At 39.2% G+C, this 21,350-nt stretch overlaps 1 protein-coding gene across 6 annotated transcripts in view; it reads left to right on the top strand.

The window, feature by feature from the left end:
- Nucleotides 1-21,350, top strand: part of Lrch3 (leucine rich repeats and calponin homology domain containing 3) — a 97,765-nt gene that overhangs the window by 37,098 nt on the left and 39,317 nt on the right. For all 6 annotated transcript variants that reach the window (XM_038345290.1, XM_038345288.1, XM_038345286.1 and 3 more), the window contains exons 4-8: nt 2,022-2,127; nt 6,977-7,113; nt 8,935-9,044; nt 17,145-17,235; nt 18,497-18,617. In XM_038345290.1, the coding sequence (XP_038201218.1) occupies nt 2,022-2,127; nt 6,977-7,113; nt 8,935-9,044; nt 17,145-17,235; nt 18,497-18,617 (565 nt within the window). The remainder of the gene's footprint in view (nt 1-2,021; nt 2,128-6,976; nt 7,114-8,934; nt 9,045-17,144; nt 17,236-18,496; nt 18,618-21,350) is intronic.

Below are 21,350 nucleotides of genomic sequence, written 5' to 3'. Positions count from 1 at the left end.
CCTGTTTGAACTAAAGCCTATGTTTCATATTGCATGAAATAATCAAATCCAACTGTGTCCATTGAAATTTAGTTTTTTGTGTGTGGTTTATTGCTAAAGATGGTTGTAAACAGAAAAAATGGTATAAATCTAATTGGACAAATTAGATTACCTTGGTGGGAGGGACTTAAATATAACAGGCTATATGTTAAACATTCACAGACATTCAATATAGAGTTGGGATTTTAGGCTACTGTTTTTGAGCTAGTGGACTTTGGAAATAAAATCCAAAATGTTTGTCTTGGGGCATTCTTTGGAACTTGGCTTGTTAGCAAGAAGTAGGCATAAATTATACTCTTAAGTTCTTTTGCTTATTTTTTCCATGATAGGCAGAATATAACCGTTTATTTTTTATCTAAAATTTTTTTCTTGTAGTGCAGTTTCATCATATTCTTTTTGTTCCTTTTCTTTTTGAGAAAAGGCCTTGCTTTGTAGCCTAAATTGGCCTTGAACTCAGTCTCCATACCTTAGTTTCCCAAATTCTATCGTCAAATTGTTGAAGCTTTTAAATACTTATTCAGTCCTAAGTACTCAAAAGACATGCTTCTAGTTTTCTACAGAAGGTGCCCTCCTGCCCTCCATCATTCCTGACAGAGAAAAAATGAGTAACTTCAAAGCTGCTGACTGACTACTGATAGTCTTTTCACCGTGCCCTTCTCTCTTTCCTTCCACTGTCGTTTCTGGGTGGAAGTGAATGCTTTTTATCAACACAGGTGTTTTCCGAGAGACACATCACAGATTACTAAGACCTTTACCACAGACTCACTTTTCTTGCCTTTTCAACTTCTTTCACTACCCTTAAATTTTATTGCTTAGAACACTGAACTTTAAAGCCTAATTTTTTATTCTACTTCTGTCATTAATGAAAGGTGAAAATTATATTCTTTTCTCTTTTGAGAAAAACGAAGTAATGTCTGGGCCAGCGAGATGGGTCAACAGGTAAGAGTGTGTGCAGCCAAGCCTGATGACCCAGGTTTGTCCCCAAGACCCATATGGTGAGGAGAGAAAACCAAATCCACAGACTGTCCTCTCCCCCCCCCCACCGGGTCCACAAATAAATAATAATTGTAGTAACGAGTTTTAAAACTGTCAAGAGCTTGTTGAGGTTTATGGCGAGCGAGCCGGCTTTGTGGAGTGTGTGAGCTGTCTCTTTCCGCTCATTATTGGGGGGCTTTCAAGTATTCATTTGCAGCTTGAGCTTCCTTCTGCTGTACGTAATTATGGTTTTATAAGTTATTCTGGCTGGCCTCAGGCTTATGGAATTCTGAACTTATTCATCTTGGAAGCTGTAGAAAGGCACTTTTTTCAGACCCACTGGATCAAGCTTGTAAGCAAGCTACCAGCAGACTTCCTTCCATATCGTTTGTATTAGACTCAGACTGGCTGGATAATAGCGGCCTGTTTTTCCATAGCTCTGATTTGTGTACACCTTATTATTTCTCTTTATATTCAGTTGGATAAAAATTAGTCATTGTATACATTTTAATTTTATACTCTTGACCAGCCAAACTGATACTTTGAAAAATGAGAGCTTTTCTGTACATTTCTTTTCTGTAAATTTTCATTTAATTTTTATCATTGTTGTATTTTTTATTTTAATTAGAACAGTATAAAATAAAATATATCATTTTCTGCTTTAACCTTTCATCAACATCTTTGAATCTGATACTCTAGGCCTTCTATTTATATCTTAAGCCATATCATTTTTGCCATATCATTTTAATTTTAGAATTTTCTATAAACCTATATAAAACTTGAAGAATTACTCAAGAGCCTATAATTAAATGAGAGTACAAACTGGATTATTCTTAGATGAAGGATGATAATACATATATCTATAATATTATTATAATATATAACCAATTAATATATTACCATGAAGGAATGTAGGTATTATCTTGCCTAATAATCACTTTGTAAGTATCTTAAAGCAAGCAAGTTTGTGATTCAAATAATCATACCTTTGTGTTCTTTTGAAATAGGATGTGAGCTGCAATGAAATTCAAACCGTACCTTCCCAAATTGGTAATCTGGAAGCCTTGAGAGACTTTAATGTAAGAAGAAATCATCTAGTACGCTTGCCTGAAGGTAAGAAACTATGAAATAATTGTTTTGTTGGTATTTGTTTTTTTATTTTAAATATCTCTCAGACTGATGGGCACAAGTCAAAAATATGTATGAGTTAGAGCCAGCATTTGAGATCTGAAGGCTTTTTGAGTTAGCCTCATCTAGATTGTGCCTTTTAGAAGCTGTTCAGAGCTGGCTCTTATGCCATTGGCCTGTTATCCCAGCTACTGACAAAGCTAAGCCAGGAAGATCACAACATGAGCAACTGAGTGAAACCCTGTCTGAAACTCAAAATGAAAGGACGAGAATCATGAGTCTCATGCCAGCCCGGCAATACAGCAAGACACTGTCTTCAGAAAGAGAGAAAGGAGAAGGGAGAGAGAGAATGGAAGAAGGTTTGGGGATACAGTTCAGTGCTAGAGCCCTTGGCTAGCACAGTCAAGGCTGGAGGGCCAGCCCTTAATACTAGCAAAACAGTCACAAAAACTTGAGAGAAAAGTTTTGATAACTCGTTCTCCATGACTTCATTTTAGATGCTGTTGACTTATGAACTGTTGCAGTTGGTCCTTGAGGAGAGTGTCATTGTGAATTTAGCTGAGCATGGCTATGGGCAGAAATGTAGCGTGCGTGACAGTCTGGTGTGGTGTAGGCATTTCTGTAGGTCATCCCTGGTTTATAAGTGGACTTTGAGAATTAAGTAGGATCAGTGGAGTTTGAGTTGAACTTAATTTTATTCTTTACTAGACAAGTTCAGGCCGGGTCTAATTCAGCATAAGTAGGTGATACGTATTAACAAACGATGTGAGAGACTGCAGTAGAACTAGGTTTTCTAAGATGGACTGTAAACTCTGATGTGCATTTGAATGACAGAAATGATTAAACAAATTCAACTTTATCACGTGCTCATGAATACAAATCTGTGAAAGAAAAGGCTACAAATGAAAACAAAAATGAGAACTATTTTAATTAAATTCAGACTATATTTATTAAATTTGGTTATGGAAATTTTCTTTTTTCTTTTTTTAAGCCTGTTCTGGAACTAGCTCTTGTAGACCAGGCTGGACTCGAACTCACAGAGATCCGCCTGCCTCTGCCTCCCAAGTGCTGGGATTAAAGGCGTGCACCACCACTCGGTGAAAATTTCTTAAACAAAACTTCCTTGTGCCTGTCACATGGTGCTACAATGGTCAGCTCGTGGTGATTTTTATTTCACACACATGCGTGCGCACACACACACATTTATCCTCTCACCCACATTTTTCTACCCTAATCCTCTAGATTAATTCAAAGTAAATTCTGGAAAAAAGTTCATGAACATGTCAGAATTTATATTTAAAAATAAGAAATCTGTGATGCCATGTCCCTGTAACCTCAGCACTGGGGAGGTAGAGACAGGATGATCATGCGTGTGAGGCTGCCTTATTAGAGAGACCCTGTCTGCAAACTACAGAAGAAGAAAACCAGCAAAAACAGAAAGAAAATCTTCAGAAATATTTTCATAACAATGATCTAGATTCTATAAGATATGACAGAATTTAATAAATGTTAACTAATGATGTTTTTGCTTCTACTGTAAAATCCAAACATTATTCCAATTTTATCTAATGAAATACTTAGTTGTTATATACATTTGACATTTTGGATCTGAAGTAAACACATTAGGAAATTATTTTCTCAGTTCACCTTTATACACTTATCACATGTTCTCACTGAACTTGTTGGGTAGCCTTCACACCGACACCGTTTGCCTTCAAGCCTTTCCTCCGTTGCCTATTGGTATTTGCTACCTACTCAAGATAGGAACAGAAGCTCCCAGTAAAACAAGAATTATGACCTATGTCCTAATAATGCAACACATTCATCCATTCTCTCTCTCTTTCAAGGACTGAGAATTAAGCACAGAGCCTTGTGCATGTTAATTAAGCAAGATGCTACCACAAAGCTGTGCTGCCACTTTTTCTCATTTTATTTTGTTTTCCTCTTCAAACAGAGTCCAACTTGCCTTGGCTGTCCCGAGATTTACCGCCCCTATCTTGACTCCTAAGTAGCTGGGATAACCAGCAACACACTTTCAGTGCTAGATCCAAAATTCTCTCTTGAGCTATCACTTTATTCAGGGCCTGCTCACCATCTTCTAGCTTGTTCATGGAGTAAGATTACTAATGAAAATATTGAAGTTTGGGGTTTTATGTGTGTATTTGGGGTTTTTGCCTGAAGTAGACTCACTCGTATAGCCTACGCTATCCTCAATTTCACAATCCTCCTGCCTCAGCCTTATGAGTGCTGGGATGGCAGGTTAATGCAACATTGAGGTTTTAATGAAATTTGACAAGTACAGTGTCATGGTTTTATCATCTAATTTTATTGCTGCTATAAATTGTTGGAAATATAAGTTACACTGTTGTAAATGTTTAATTGCATGGTTTGTAATCAGCATGTTAACTAACCTAAGATGGCAGGAAGTTTAAGCATTTACTAGTAATCTACTACATTGTATTTTGGTTGATAACATACCTTTTGTTACATTGCCATTTTAATTTTTAAATTAATTTTAGCTAAGTTTAAAAGATAATTAAAAGCTTAAAGTAATTGTTAATATTCATTTTCCTCACCTTCCCCCCAACTTTCAGTGGCCAAGAGCATTTTCATTAAATTTGTTGGCTGTTTCATCTGGTATTTCTTGACTGTTTTTAAATGATGGTTTGGGGAGGGAAGCGTTTGTTTGTTTGTTTTTGAGATATGGTCTTGGTATATAGTTGTGGCTAGCCTGGAACTCACCATTATAGCCCAGGCTGACTGCACTTCTGCTGGCAGTGCTGCTTGCTGTCTGGGCCTCCTGAGTGTTCTGGGTACATTGCTGCACCTAACTGACATGCATTGAAACCCGGCAACTGCATGTGGGTTGCTCTCTCTAAAACCGTTCCTCTGTTCCTGCCTTTGCAGTTTGGAAGATTTAAGATCTTCCCTTTTTTCCTGGTCACTGACAGGAGTCACAGAAGTGAAGATGCTGCCATAGAGTGGGCTGACTCTGTTTGTCATTCATTTAAGGACATATGTGTGCTGTGCCGCAGTCAGATGTGGGGTTCATTCCTTCTGTGGGAATTCCAGGGCCAAACTCTTGAGACTTGGCAGCACTCTCCTTTGTCTGCTGAGTCTTTTTTTAAAGGCAGACTCTCCCTATGCTCCCTTGTGTAACTCTGGCTGTCCTGGAGCTCTATGTAAACCAAGCTGGCCATGAACTCACAGGGATCCTCCTGCCTCTAACTCTTTCATGTGCTACCACACCTACTTACTGAGTCATCTTGCTGGGCTCTCTCTCTAATAATTTTTTCCTGGCTTTTTTGTTCCACATTTCAAATGAATGTTATGTCTAAATCTTTGATCCTTTGATTTTTCTTACATGTCCTTTCTTCGTCATTTTTGCTACCCTAGAGTAAAACAGTTCAAACCATTCTTGAATTTTTTAACTATTTTTTTAAGATTTATTTATTTTTATTTTGTGTTCATTGGTGTTTTGTCTACATGTGTGTCTGTGTGAGGGTGTCAGATCCCTTGGAACTTGAGTTACAGACAGCTATGAGCTACCATGTGGGTGCCCGGAATTGAACCCAGGTTCCCTGGAAGAACAGCCAGTGCTCTCAACGGCTGAACCATCTCTCCAGCCCCCATTCTTGAATTTTTAATTTCAGGAATTCATTCACAGGTTTTAGTTTCTACCGTTATATGTAGAATGCTTGTTCTTCTGTGACTTTTTAGAAATTTTTAGTGATTCCATGTCATATTTCTTAGAAATCAAAGACAATCTAGCTTTTCAACTTTCCCTCTGTTCCTATATTCCTGTTTCTTCTTACTTTCTTTTTTTTTCTTTTATTATTTCATTGGTCTTTCTGTCTTACAGGTTGTTGGAGACCTCTCAGTTTCTGTGGGTCATTTATAATTTATGCACATCATCATAGAAGTTCTGAATACATTGGGTAGAATTCTTGAAAAATAATTAAGCAAGAGGCTATATATTTTACCAGGGAAAACTCAATATCAGTATTTGTCTTAGGGTTTCTATTGCTATAAAGAGACACCATGACCGTGGCAACTCTTCTAAAAAAAAAAAAAATTAACTGTTTAACTGGGGCTGGCTTACAGTTTCAGCAGTTGAGTCCATTATCATCAAGCCAGGGAACATGATGGCACACAGGCAGACATGGTCCTGGAGGGGCAGCTGAGAGTTCTACATCTGGATCAGCAGGCAGCAGAAAGGGAAAGTCACACTAGGCCTGGCTTGAGCCTCTGAGACCTAAAAAGCCCGCTCCAGTAACACAGTTTCTCCAACAAGGCCGCACCTCCTAATAGTGCTACTTCCTATGAGCCTATGGGGCCATTTTATTTGAGTCCACCACGGTCTCTAAAGATCTTTTATAAGGGAATGTGTAGTTTCTCCAGAGAAAGGTATGACTAGCATTTCCTCTATATAATTGCATGTACTTGTAATTACTGGCATTTAGAAGTAGGGCTAAGACAGAGCAGGTGGAAAAGTAGGTGGGATTGCCATTAGTGTGTTTACTTTTAAATCCTTATTTTCAAGTGCCCACCTCTATCTATCCTCTTTCTTATTTTTTTTTTTTTTTTTTTTTTTTTTTTTTTTTTTTGAATGGTGTCCGGTGTCTGAGAACTAAGTTCTGGGAACAAAAAGGGGAGTCAAGCTGCTTGATTTTTGGTAGTTCTCTTATCTCAGAATAATCAGATTATATTTTATACCTTGTCAGTCACTAGGAATAGAGGTAAATGATCTTTGAATTCACTATATTTAACTGAAAGTATTGTAAAAATTGTGTATGTAAAATATCAGTGATTGTTGCATTTTCCTTGCATGCAGAGCTGGCAGAGGTGCCTCTGATACGACTAGACTTCTCGTGCAATAAAGTCACAGCCATCCCCGTGTGCTACCGGAACCTTAGGCACCTCCAGGTGATCACCCTAGAAAACAACCCACTGCAGTCACCTCCTGCACAGGTAAACATGGAGACTCTGCTGAAAGGGGTGATGTCTATGGCAAAGTTCTCTTAAAAGATATCCTCTGTGTGTCATCGACGCCCCCACTCCCTGAATGCTCTTAGTAGAAGGGATGGGAAAAGACTGTGACATTTCCACCAGCATCCCTGTCGCTAGGCTGGCACTTTTGTGTGCACCAGAGGTTGACAGCTAGTGTCTTCCTCAGTTGTTGTGCCTCTTACTGATTTTGTTTATCTCCCACCTGAACTTGGAGCTCACGGTGAGTTCAGCTAGCCTGGCCTGCCAGCCCCAGACATCATCCTGTCCCTGCCTCCCCGATGTATGGTGCACACTGCTGTTCCCAGCTTTTGTGTGGGTCCTGAGGATCCAGACTCAGGACCTGTTGCTTGCCAAGGAGCAAGTATTTTCCCAACTGAACTTTCTCCCCAGCCTTAGGCACTTTAAATTGAAAAATTCCTCAAAAACTAGTTTTCTAATAAAATTTTTGTTTCTTTTGTAATTTTCTATTAAAGCTTGAATTGGAGTATATAAGTGCCATAAACAACAACTTTCCAAACTATGATATTATCAGTGTATTCTTGTTACCATTGTTTTTGTGCCTTTCTGTTTCCTGAAATGTTAAGTTTCTCATTTAGCCAGTTGGTTCATTTGTTTGCCAGTGACTAAAATGAAAGTGATAACCAAAAGGTAGTTTAAATTCTATAATCTATAAAATATTTGTCAAGCCCATAATTTTCACTTTGAAATTTTGTGAAGTTCTTTTTTTCCCCATTGTATCTGTGTACATGCGCTCTGATGTGTGGAATCCAGAGGACAGTTTCGTGGAGTTGTTATCTCTCTTTATGTGGGTGGGCTACAGGGGTCAACCTCCTGTCCCCAGCATGGGCAGTAGGTGCCTCTACCTGCAAGCCGTCTCTCCAGCCCTCACTTTGCAGTCTTTTTAGAAATAACTTTTGTATAAGCTTATGGCAGTCATTATAGGATCTGTAAGCGTCATATGTGAACTTTATAACTATAAAAAGGGTTGTTAGTCGGTTTTTAATCTGTGAAAAAGTACTTGGGAGAAAGTAAGTAAGAGGAAAAAAGGAAGGCTCCTGGGTTCAGAGGTTTAGCCTGTGGTCAGCCGGCTAATGCCCATGGTGAGACATTGTCATGGCAACGGGAGCACGTGGTAGATAGAGCAAACCACTTACCTCACGGTAGCCAGGAAACAGGAACATATAAATTTCTCCATTTTATCATTTCTAGTTCTCACCTATAGAGATGAGCATTAAAAAATGTAATTGTATGTGATTAATTAATGCATAGAGAGAAGTCTATAAAGTCCTGAATGTATATAGCAAGTCAGTATTGTTAAATTTACTTGGTATTAACAGTGTTTATAATCATAAATTACTTCTGTATTACTTCTGTTGCTGAAATTTTCCAGTAGCTAAAAAACAAAACCCTTAAATAAACATTGGGCCAATGATAGTTTTCTTAATTAATACACTATATATTTAATAGAGATGCCTTAAAATCCAATTTATGTTACACAGATTTAAAAAAAAAAAACTCCATGGGTCTGGAGAAGTGGCTCAGTAGTTAATAACACTGACTATTTTTCCAGCAATCTAGGACCACTACCCAGTATCCACATGGCTGCTTAAAACTGTTTGTAACTCTAATTCAAGGGGATCTAATATCCTCTTCTGGCCTCTGTGTGCACCAAGCATACACATGGTACAAAGAGATGCACACACACAAAATAATACTAATTTTTTTAAAAAAATCTATATTTTAGATGAATGGTAATTTGACTGAATTTGTTATTTTATTTAGATATGTATAAAAGGCAAAATCCACATATTTAAATACCTGAACATACAAGCTTGTAAGATTGCTCCAGATTTGCCAGATTATGAAAGGAGACCATTGGGATTTGGCTCATGGTAAGTATGTCTTATTCTTTTGTTATAGTACATGACAAGGGAAATCAAATAAACTCTATTCTTAAATTGCCTGAAGGAAAGTAACACTCTTATTTTCTGAGTGCTTGTCAGTCTCTTACAACTTGGTCACTATTGACTTCGTAGTTCTTTGTTAGAAGAGACTCTTCTCTATTGGGTGGGTGGTTAGCATCACCCTGGCCCCCTAGATACCAATAATACATCGAAAGGTTTTCAGATAGCTAAATATTGCCAGTATCCCTGGCAGTTCCCCCAGTTGAAATTCACTGGATTGAGTGACTTAAATACTAACCTTAGCTCTGCCACTGACAAGATTTCTGATTTATTGCAAGTCATTTGAACGTTTTTGCTTCATTTTCCTTTATGTGTTAAGAAGTTGTTGAATGTTGATATCACTTTGAGATCTTTTTAGTCTGTGAATTCCTTAGCTATATACCACATGCCATTTAAGATGTGGAACAATCTTAAGTGTAGGAATTAAATTAAAAAGCTTTCAAAAAGATGCAGTAGATATCCCAGTAAAGAAGTTGCAATGCTCATGGACTTTACTCAACAGAGAACCTCCCAGGCCTTTGTTTAGGACCTGTCAGTTTTGCTAAAACCACAGTCCAGATGAGCTTGCTTTGTAATTTTCTAGCCTAGAATAGAGGAACAAATGTCCATGTAGTTTCTAAAAACAGATGTAGCCAGACATTTCTGTGGTGTATTAAATATGTATCATGTTCAGAAAAGGCAGCTTATTATAGTCTTTATTAGAAATTACTGAAATGAAACATTAAGTGTTTTACAAAGCTGTCTGAAAATCTCACTTACATGTAACAGGATTTCTCAGGGAAATAGCGTGCTACTCACTCCACAGGGATCTCACTTACTGTTCACTGAAGATTCTGCCAACCATACGGGATTCCTCACTCAGCTGAGCATTTGGTAGACACAGTAATTACTCGGGAAATAGTTATTGAATAAAAGAAACACTGATTTAATCAGACAAATACTGCTTCCCTCCACATAAAGTCATCGGCAAGATCTTTGCAGTGACATTCTAGGGTGCTTAGTCTGGCTGTTAGATTGAAGGCTTAGACACTGTGAAGGATATTTGAACAGCAACGCTAACCTAGTTGCTTAAGCATAAACTAATACGGCAAAGAAAATGAAAGTCATACTGTAACCACGCCTACCAAGACCACCCTCTTGGCTCAGTGTTCCCGCTCAGAGGACTGAAGCAGTAAAGGATGTCAGGGACATGACAGGTGAGCTTTGGGCAGTTGGAAGAGACTGTGTAGAGTGTAAGCCTCTTGCAGGAGGAGGATTTCGGCAGTGAAGAATATGAAATGACTCAGATCCTTATTGCCAAGAGTTTTCATTTTACCATCTATATTCTCTTCCTCCTTGCCTTTTTTCCTAGCTGAGTTCATTGCTTATCATATGGAAACACTTGTTAGGTGTGGACAGAAACCTTGATTTTCCTATTTTGTTTTCATTAAAGTGTTTTATACAATACTCTTACAAGATGTACAATAAACCAAAGTTGGCTTTTCTCTTGAGTACACACAATTGACTTTCCCTGGTGGAGCTGGTGATTCTTGGAAGGAAAACTTCCTTCTTCTGGAATAGCAGAGTAGGAGCATGCAATTGCTACTGCTGCTGTTGAGCCTTGAGTGGCAGCTGGCTAATTATGGGGAATGCAGTGTGTGTTTGAAGATCCACCTGAGGAGACATCGGGAATGAGTGGTGCGCTTTGATTGAGGGCTGAGGCACTATTTGCAGAACCTGTTTCCCCGGGACCTAATTTAGTTCTGAGACTGGCCTAATTTATGTTTGTAAATATTATAGTACTTATGTTATTTTAAATACATAGTGAAATATATAAAATACTATATTACCTGGCAAAGGACTTGAGTGCATGCTTGCTAACAGATAGAAGGTTTGAATTTATGCAGCAAAGTTCTTTCAGGTTTCTAAGTAAATGGGAAACCTAAACAGTGTAAAGATTCTCCAAAGAATCAGAAATTTTAGAAGCAATGCATTACAGTTTCTGTCATAATCTCTAGTTGTAGTCACTCATTAGGCTATTTCCTATATTTTCCATTTTTTCTGAGACAAACTGTTTCAGAACATTCCTGAAATGTGAATTTGACACATATATGTAGATATAGCTGGCCCTCTGTTTTCATGAATTCAACCAAGTGCAGATTAAAAGTATTTGGGGATTTAATTTTTACACTTTGTTCTTGTCATTATTCCTTCAGCACCAGTGCAGCATAGCAGCTGTTTACATGGCCTGTGTATTACATTAGACATGAATACCCTGAAGATGGTTTAAATACACGGGCAGGGGATCACCAGGTATGGTGACGTGTGTCTGTAGTTCCACCCCTCAGAAGGCTTAAGCATGAGGATGACTTGAACTCAGGAGTTTGGGCTCACTTTAGACAATAGTTTCTCAAAAAGCAAACAAACAAACAACAATAATAACAGCACAAAACCCTGCTGGGTATGGTGATACATTCCTGCAATCCTTCCACTTGGGAAGATCATCCTCAGCTACATAGGGAATTAAAGACCCTTTCTTAGCAACCACAACAAAAATACAAAGGGTATACGTAGAATTTATGGAAATGCTTCGACATTTTACACGTCATCATTTCAGTCTCCCTAGATTTGGGTATCTGTGAAGAATCCTGGAACTAGCTCCCCATGACTACTGAAGGGAAGCTTTATATGTAATGTTTCATTTAGTCCTCTAGTACCAGGGGATGAAATGGTGTTCTTCTTTTTTTCTTTCAGAGGTACAGAAGATGAATAGAATAGTGGTTTATTTGTTCAAAGCATAGGCTTGGAGTTAGATGCTCTTGGTTCTGAGTTCCTGTCTCCTTGGGGTACTACGCTGTTTGTTATCCTCTCCGAACTTCCATTTTCAATATAATATTTGCACTGGGTATACTCTAGCAATAATTCTAAATTAACAGATATATTCTGAATCTGAAAGTTCTTTACGTGACCCTAAAACCTGTGTTATTAGGCAAGGATTCATTCCGATAGAGTCCAGACCTCCAAAGAATCCCTTAACTCTTTGAATATTCAGTACAAACTAGACAAGCTAATACTTTCAGTTCTTAGATTTAACCATCTTTTGGTGTTAAATTTTTGTTTTGTTTGTTTATTTTGAGATAGTATGTAACCTTGGCTGGCCTGGGATTCACTCTGTAGACCAGACTGATCTCGAACTCAGAGGTCCCCTTGCCTCTCTCTGCCTCCCAAGTGCTGGAGTACTAGTATTAAAGACTTTCATCCCCAATCTGGGCTGAGACCTACTTTTTGATAAGATAATTTTAGGCATCTTTATGTTATTGACTAAACATGTTTGTTTTTGTTGATGTGAGAACAAACCCAAACTAAGGAAATACCGAACCACTGACTAATAAGAAAAATCCTGCCGAGAAACTGAAGATAGGGCTCAGAGATTGCGAGCACTGACTGCTCTTCCAGAGAAGCTGGGTTCAGTTCCTAGCAACCACATGGAGGCTCACACCTGTCTGTGACTCCAGTTCCAGGGGATTTAACACCCTCCTCACACAGACTTGCATTCAGGCAAACAACAGTGCACATAAAATAGAACCCAGGAGACTACGACAGGAGGGTCAGGGTCAGGTTCAGAATCCGCTCTAGACTACAGAGTGAGCCACTGAAATAAAAAAGACCTGCCTCTGTAACCCCACCCACTGAATTTATTTTGTTGAATAAGCCTGATCTTTTAAAAGCCAGTGACCATTCTTTATTCATAATTAATATTCTGTTTTTTTCCTTTGGTTTTTCAAGACAGGGTTTCTCTGTCCTGGAACTAGCTCTGTAGACCAAACTGGCCTAGAATTTACAGAGATCCACCTGCCTCTGCCTCCCAATACCTCTGGGATTAAAGGTGTGCTCCATCACCGTCCAGCACATATTAACATTCTTAGCACCTAGAACATTGTGTGACATTCAGTCAATGTTCGATGCACAAATTCACTTGAAATAGATGGAGTGACTTTTAACAAGACGTGCCCTCATTTAAGAGCACATTCTCACTGAAGTGATAACTTATTTGATGGTTTGTTCAAGACTATACCATCCTTGGGTTCTATTTTCTTAGACTAAGAAGCTACAGTGTAAACCCCATTTTGCTATACCACTTCATCTTCTTGCTACCAGTTACCAGTGCATTTGAAGCTACTTGGGGCTAGTTTGTTAAAGAGACTGAACTTTATGGGTAAAGATAGAATATGACAGAGATACAGCCTGGAGGCCAGGTAGATTTCAGAAGAACACTTTATTTTAGCCATGCATTCTAGTTCCTGCCTGGAATCCCAGCCCTTGAGAAATGGAGACAGAAGAGTCAGGAATTAATGACCTTGGGCTGAATGAAACCCTATTTCAAAAACAAGGAAAAAAATCATCATTTATACAATTTAAAGTTGCTTTTCCACTTAAGAAGATTTATTAAATAAAATACTGGTAGGCTAATTTTGTAAAATAGAATTTGTTACTTTTTTAGATTTCCAATTAAGTTATATATTTTAAAGTACATTTAAAAAGAAGCAAGAAATAAATCTATAAAACTCCTGAAAAAAAATACCTCTGGGGCTAGGAGAATTTAGATCCCCAGCACCCATATAAAAGCCTGGGCATAGCAGCACATATGTCTCCAGCATGAGAGACAGGGACAGGTGCATTCCTGGAGCTGACTGGCCAGCCATCCTAGCCAACTCAGTGAGCTCCAGGGCCAATGAAGGACAGTGCTCAAAAAATAAAGTGGGGAGTCTCTAGCCTCCACATGCACTTGCACCCCATCACATACTCGGAAGCACGTCCTGCTGACCACAGACAGTGGTAGCTATAAAAGGAAAAATAGTTTAGACTTCATCAAAATTACAGCTCTCTATACAAAGAAATGATGGCCGTAGCCTGGGGACACTATTGGTAAAGCATATGAATGAAAGGCAACCTTTATCCAGATGCATGACGAGGACCTGCAGCTTAGTGATCAGCAACCCAGTGAGAAATGACTTGAAGAGATTCCTCACGGAGAGATTTATATGGTCAGCACACACACAACAAAGTACTCCGCATCATTATTAATCACAGGAGTGCAAACTAAGTCACTGTATTCATAAAGAGTTGCGGGAATGACTTAAGTTCAAGGAAGGTGACCATACCAAGTGCTGGTGAGGGTGTGGAGCAAGCAGGGTGCTTGGAATTGTTTACAGAAGTGCAGGACTAGTGCTTCCAGTGCTCCAGGGGTTCTGCTGAGACATGACTTACAGACAGTGACTGCCAGGGCAGTGTGTCCTGAGTGTGGGAGACCAGCACAGCCAGCATGCACAGCATTTCCATTCCTCTCCTATCCCTCAGAGTTAGTTCTTTTTCTAACCCAAGACCCAGCAGACAGCTGATCTGCCCTGCCAGTGTCCTGCCCATTCCTGGAGTTCATGTGAGTGGAGTCAGTGTGTGGCATTTTGTAGCAAACTCCCTGATAGTCTTTGATGTTTGCATGTATCCTTAGGATCTGTTACTCAATTTCCACACTCATGTAAGGCTTAACAAAGTAAAAACCTCAGAGCAGTGGACAAGAATCCGTCCTGTGTACTGATAGAGTTACAGAGATACAGCATTTTGTCAACATTATACTGCTAATATTTTATTTGAAAAAATATGATGAAAGGTAAAAAACAAGCCAGGTGTTGTGGCACTCGCCTTTAATTCCAGCACTTGGGAGGCAGCAGCAGGTGGAGCTCTGAGTTCTAGGTCAGCCTGGTCTATAGAACGAGTTCCAGGATAGCCAGGGCTACATAATGAGACCCTGTCTCAATAAGCGTAAAATAAGTAAATTTTAAACTATAAAAACAAAGTGTGTGTGTAGAGAATGGCTGTATGTACAAGAGAAACGCGAATTGCAGAATAATGGACTAGTGGCTGTTTCTGTGTGACTGGTAAAAAGGAGAGTAGAGAAAGAGCTTTTGAAATCCACAGCAGAAGTGAAAACCCAGTGGAGCCCTGTGGAGAGCAGTTCAGGGGTGGTGCAGTGGGGTGCGCCATGCCGAGAGCAGTAGAGGTAGAGAGAGGATTCAGAAAATGTTCTGGAGATTGTTTTAAGAATAAGCTGTCCGGCTCAGCACATAAAGACACTTGCTGCCATGTTTAGTCCCTGGGAACCACATGATGGAGAGAACCGTCTGGTTCTGCGTGTTGTCCTCTCACCTTCACAAACACACGGTGGCGTAGATGTGCCTACAACATATTAAGGGAACAATTCACCAATAAAACATAACTGTTAAACGTATGTACCAGAATTGGGAGCAAAACCAAACCAAAAAGGAAAAGCAGACAAATAGATGTAAACAGTTATGTAGGTCTTGGTGCAGTAACAGTGGGCAGTCGTGGTTGCCCTCCCAACTTCACATAGGTCATCCAGTTAGGTCAACAAAGATGTCCAGCAGAAGGCACAGCGAGGAACAGTGCTTGTCGTCAAGCGCGAATACCTGAGTTCAATCGGGGACCCATGGTAGAGAGAACTAACTCCCATGGGTTGTCTTCTCGTCACTCTACACAAATCAACAAAGAAACTTCAACTTGAGCTACATCACACATGAAATGTCCGTAACCAAAATATAGAAGACATTCTAGCAGAGACAGGAGTCTGCTCTTTGTGCAGTGGAGCCTTACCAAATACGAAGGGCCTAAGTAATCTATCTTATCAAATTATAGTGCAATGAAATTAGAAATCAGTAGCAAAAAAAAAGAAAAAACAGTCCTGAAAAATTGCAGAAGTCATATAAATGCAAGGAGACAGGACAGTATACTTATTGAAGAAAACAGGAAGTTTTTAAAAATCATAGAATCAAATTAAATGAAGCACAGTTTACCAGAGCCCTTTGGATATGGCTAAGGCAATTGTAAAAGGAAAGTTTATAGTTAGGAGTGCTCACATTTAAAAATTTATATCAAGATCACCTAATGATGCACTCCAGAGTCCTAGAAAAATGGTAACAATCCAAGCCCCAAAGCCAAGACAGAAAGACATAGTTAAAGATCAAGGCAGAAGTTAATTAGTTGCATATTGAAAGAATAACATGTAGACTTGATAAGACGGTTGGTTGACAAACCACTGGCCAGATTAACCAAGAAAAAGAGAGAGAGGACATAGAAATTAGAGATGAAGAAGGGGAGGCTACCAGAGTCCAGAATCCTTGGTATATACTTGAAAACTTACATTCCAAAAAGAAAAAAAAAAATGGAAAATCTCCTAAGAAGTGGGTAAATTCCTAGACTTGTATGACCTACCAAAATTAAATTAAGATGGTATAAACAACTTAGGACAGTATCAATCAATGAAGATTAAGCTGTAGTCAAGTCTCCAACACAGGAAGGTCTAGGACCAGATGGATTCACTGCTGAATTTTACCAAACCTTTGCAGAAGAGCTAGCGCTAGTGCCCCTTCTGCTGTCCCACTGTATTGGGAGGTAAACTGCCAAACCTGCCCGTGAAGCCAGGTTACACTGGTACCAAAACCAGATAAGGAGAATTCTTCATTTGTTTAGGACCTGCATTTGTGTGCATGCATGTGCGAGTATGCATGTTTGCTTGTGTGAAAGCTAGCAAGAGGATCATGGGAATGGTGCACAGTCTTCAGGGACATGAAAACAGGATGGTGGGACAGTTGTGATGATAAAGCAGAAGGGGGTTGGCAGGAGGAAACGTGTGCTGGCCGGAAAGGCAGGAGGGGTGAGACAGATGAAGACTGTGTTGACGCAAGTCTGGAGAGGCTATGGGATGAAATCCATTGTGAGCTAACATTACACGTGCGCACAGTGGAAACAGAATTGAGCAGTGGTACTTTTGAAAGTGGATTCTGAGCGTGGAGGCTCATCCTATTCTGTTTACTTTGTTCCTATTTGGAATTTTCCTGTTAAAAAGCTCAGAGAATGTGTTCACTTAGCTCTAATCATAGGATATTTGTTAATAAAGTTGTGACTGGTTAATTTGAGATGTTAATTTAAAAAATCTTCAGCCTCATAGTAACAAGTAACACTTCCTTTGGACAGCCATGAAGAACTGTACTCACGTCCTTATGGAGCCCTCGATTCAGGCTTCAATAGTGTGGACAGTGGGGACAAGAGGTGGTCAGGAAATGAGGTAAGTGTTCTCTTCATATACAGGAACTCCTGACTTAGAAAAATTACATAAAATAGAAACATCAAAGAAAGGGCAAAAAACTTACATAGTCCTGCCATTGGAGAATTCTCCACTGTTTCATCCCATGTATGGATTTTCTGGAAAGCTGAATAGGAGCTGAGATGGTTAAAACTGAAGCCTAGCTGGCTCTTAGGAGGCTAAGGCAGGAGGACCACAAATTGAAGACAGCTTGACCTGGATAGTAAGTTCCAGCAGCTTACACTGCATAGCAAATCTCTGTCTCAAATAAAAACCCTGACGTTAGAGCTTGACGGGCTGATGATGGAGCGGAGCAGTGGTAGCAGGGGCGCTGGAAGCCGGGAGAGTAAGTAGGACTGGAAACCAAGCTTCCAATTGTAGTTCAGTGGTAGAGCTCCTCCCTGGCTGCTGGCAAGGGCTGGCTTCAGTCCCACAGAAGGTGTTCATTCACATGCCACGAAATACATGGGCCTGTTTGTTTGTCTGTTTTGATTAATTAATAATATTATATATTATATGTATATATTAATAGTATATATAGTCTATAGTATAATATAATTATATTATTAGACATACTTCAGGAGGAAATGACAGGTGGATCTCTGAGTTCAAAAGCAGCCAGGACTACATAGTGAGTTCCAGGCCAGCCAGGCCTGTACAGTGAGACCCTGTCAAACCTAAAAAAAGTTAATAAATCAAATAATAAGTAAGTCAAACCAAATTAATATTACATCACAACTTATAATTTGTAGTTATGTATGTATGTATATATGTCTTGGTAACTATGTTCATGAATATTTCAATGCATATATAGATAATTTAAACCCATGTATATACTTACAGTTCTGAATATTCTTCTATTTTTGATAATTGTGGTAAAGTTTATCATTTTAAAGTACATATTTCAGTTGCATTAAATATATTCATATAATTATACAATATTCACTGTCAATTCCTCAGACTTTTTTGCTTTATCTTTTCTATGTAAATTTTAGTTTCTATCCCTATTCTTTGTATTATCTAAAATTGGAAATGATGATTTGTTTGTTTTTATATCTTCCCCTTCACTCCCAAGACAAGGTTTCTCTGTGTAGGCCTGGTTGTCCTGAACTTGCTCTGTAGACCAGGCTGGCCTCGAACTCACAGAGATCCCCCTGCCTCTGCTTCCCAAATGCTGGGATTAAAGGCGTGTGCCACCACTGCCTGATGGAGATTATGGTTTTTAATGTTTCTGCTTTTTAAGCCTACAGATGAATTTTCAGATTTGCCGCTTCGAGTGGCCGAGATTACTAAAGAGCAGAGACTTCGGAGAGAGAGCCAGTACCAGGAAAATCGCAGCAGTGTGGTAGTCTCAAATGGTGGAGGTAAGCATGAGTGTGATGATGTCTAAAACCTTTATCGTGAGCTCGTTTTGTTTTATAGCAGGCTCTCCTATGACCCAGACTGGCCTCTAACCCGTTGAGTAGCCTAGGTTAGCCTCAGACCTCCGCCTCCTTGTCCACCTGATCGTCCCCCCTCCTGCTGGGAGTACAGGCGTGTCCCACCACTCCTGGATTCGTAGTGCTGAGGATTGAACCCAGGGCCTTTGCCAGCTCCCACAGTAACGTTGTTTTTGTTTAAGAAAGAAACAGTTTGTTTTGGCTTAGGGTTCCAGAGGAATGCAGTCCCCCCCCCCCCGTGGTGAAGACGGCATGGCAGCATGCAGGGAAGGCACGGTGGGGGCTTAGGCAGTTAGTGGTCCCCGTTGTGATGTAATCTTAGTCACACCCGCTCTTTGCTGGTGTCTGTAGCTCCTTCACTCTTCTAAAGACTTCTGTTTATATATGACAAAAAAAAGTTTGGATTGAAAACCGAATTTCTCATTTTCAGTTTGTAATTAAAATTATTTCCCACAAATACTTATTTCAGAGGAAACCTTAGAAAGTATAGTTCATCTGGAGTAGATATTTGTTTATCTTGGTCTTACTACAATATTCTTCTGAAGTAATATTGTCTATTTTTAGGATTCTCTATTTTAATGAAACTTCTTGAGCTCTTCATCAATTGTGTTTATCTGCTTGCATTTGTTTTTAACTTTTAAAAATAGAGTCACTTGTTTATTGGGAAGGAGTGTCCTACCACAGGCACGATGAAGTTAGAGGACAACTTTTCTCTCCTTCCACCCTGTGGATCCCATAGATCAAATTCAGGTCGTCAGGCTTAGCAAGAAATGCTTTTCCCTACTGAATTATTTAGCCTACACTGTTCAAAATGAGTTTTCACTCCATTGTCCAGGCTGCCCTCTAGCTCCTGGGTTCAAGTAACCTTACACCAACCGCCCAAAGAGCTGGGACTAAGGTCCTCCCAGGCACGTAGTGTAGACTCTGTTTCCCATCTGGAGTATGTTCTTTGGAGCTTCTGAAGACTAGCTTTTCTTATTCTGACATTTTGAATTTAGTAGTCATTTTTATAAAATAGAGCATCCTCTCTGCTTCCAGGTACTTCTGAAGCAAGTTTTAGGATTCCATTCTGTATTCTTCCAATTTGAATTTTAAAGTCTAATGTTCACATCTTGAGGGCCAGTGCTAAGGGAGAAAGTACATAGATTTTCTAGAAATGCTTATGTTTTTGAGAAGCAGTTTCATTTCTAATTGTTTTGTCTTCTCTGGCTTACATTCTTCTTTATTTCTGTAACTTACCATCCCATTCATATCTTAGTAATTTTATTTTAAATTTTGCTCTCATATTAGTTATCTGTGCTGTCATCATATTTAAGACAACATATTTTCCAACTGTGCCTTCAGTGTGGTAGCCACTAGCTTTTTATCAACACAGGTGTGGCATTTGGGGACTGAGGAGGTGGCCTCAGTGGATAAAGTACTTACTGTGAAAATACAGGGAGGTGAGTTCTAGCCCAGGCACCCACCTGAAAGTCAGCCATGGCAGCACCAAGACAGGTAGATCCCTCAAGGTCACTGGTGATCTCCAGGTTCCATGGGAAACTCTGTTTTAAAAAATACAGCGGAACCCAACTAGGTGGCTCACCCGGTAAAGTTTTTATGATTTGCATTTGATCCCTGGAACTCACATGCTGGAAGGAAAGATCCAGTTTGTGCAGGTTTCCCTCTGACATCCACACAGGTGCCATGGCTTATGTGTCCTTTGCAAATAATAAATGTGACTTCCACATGGCATATGTACCCCTAGTAAGTAATAAATGTGACCTCCACATGTGTGCCATGCCATATGTGCCCCCTTAAATAATAAATGTAAAAAATAGTTACTAGCTTATAAAAAATAAGGTGGTCAACAATAAAGACATCTGCCATCAACCTCTCGCCTCCACATGTACACACATGTGCACGTATACCCACATGCACACTTGTACAAATGCATACACCACAAATATACCCAACATACACCTCTAAAGAGCTGAAATGTGGCTTTACTGAACTGAGATATAACTACAAAATCTTCATCAAATGTTGACTGTGCTAATCTGGATAGTATGAAAACCTGATGTTGCTTTCTTGAGAAATGGTCTTAATATATAAACTATTTAATTGGACAAATTACAGCAAATAAAATAAGTGAATATATATATTTACATCAGATTTCTAATGTAATATCACCTTATAACCTTTTAATTCTTTTAAATCCTAATAAACATATAACACAAAATTCAATTTAATATAAGCTGTAGTTCATTTAAATTCAGTGTTCTGGCACAGTAAGACAACATAAAACTACAGTTGGGGTTTAATGTACTGCTTGAGAAACATCTTCACAATGAGCTCTTTCCTAGTGAGCCATTTTAACTACCTGTTAAAAGTAGTTAACTTTAACTTGGTGATTGCGGACATCCGGAAGCTGTAGATGAAAGCATTCTGTGTGTCTTCAGCTGCCTCCTCTCTTCCAGTGTGTTAAAAAGTTATAAGATACACTTTTCAGTCAGTGTCTTTGAGAAGAGAAAATTTTTCAGATGATTCCCTTTCACTCCCAGACTACTGCAGAATTCTCTGAAGCATTGCCCTCTAGCAAGTGATCTTCTCATAGGGAAATCTTTGTGCTCTCTTTTTTTAAGTTTGAGCTGCAGGAAGGGAAACAGTCAATAAGTT

The sequence above is a fragment of the Arvicola amphibius genome, chromosome 10 (assembly GCF_903992535.2).
Source record: "Arvicola amphibius chromosome 10, mArvAmp1.2, whole genome shotgun sequence".
In the NCBI taxonomy this organism is placed as follows: Eukaryota; Metazoa; Chordata; class Mammalia; order Rodentia; family Cricetidae; genus Arvicola; species Arvicola amphibius.
The sequence above is the reverse complement of the archived record's forward strand: the minus strand, read 5'-3'. Positions and strand labels throughout refer to the sequence as shown.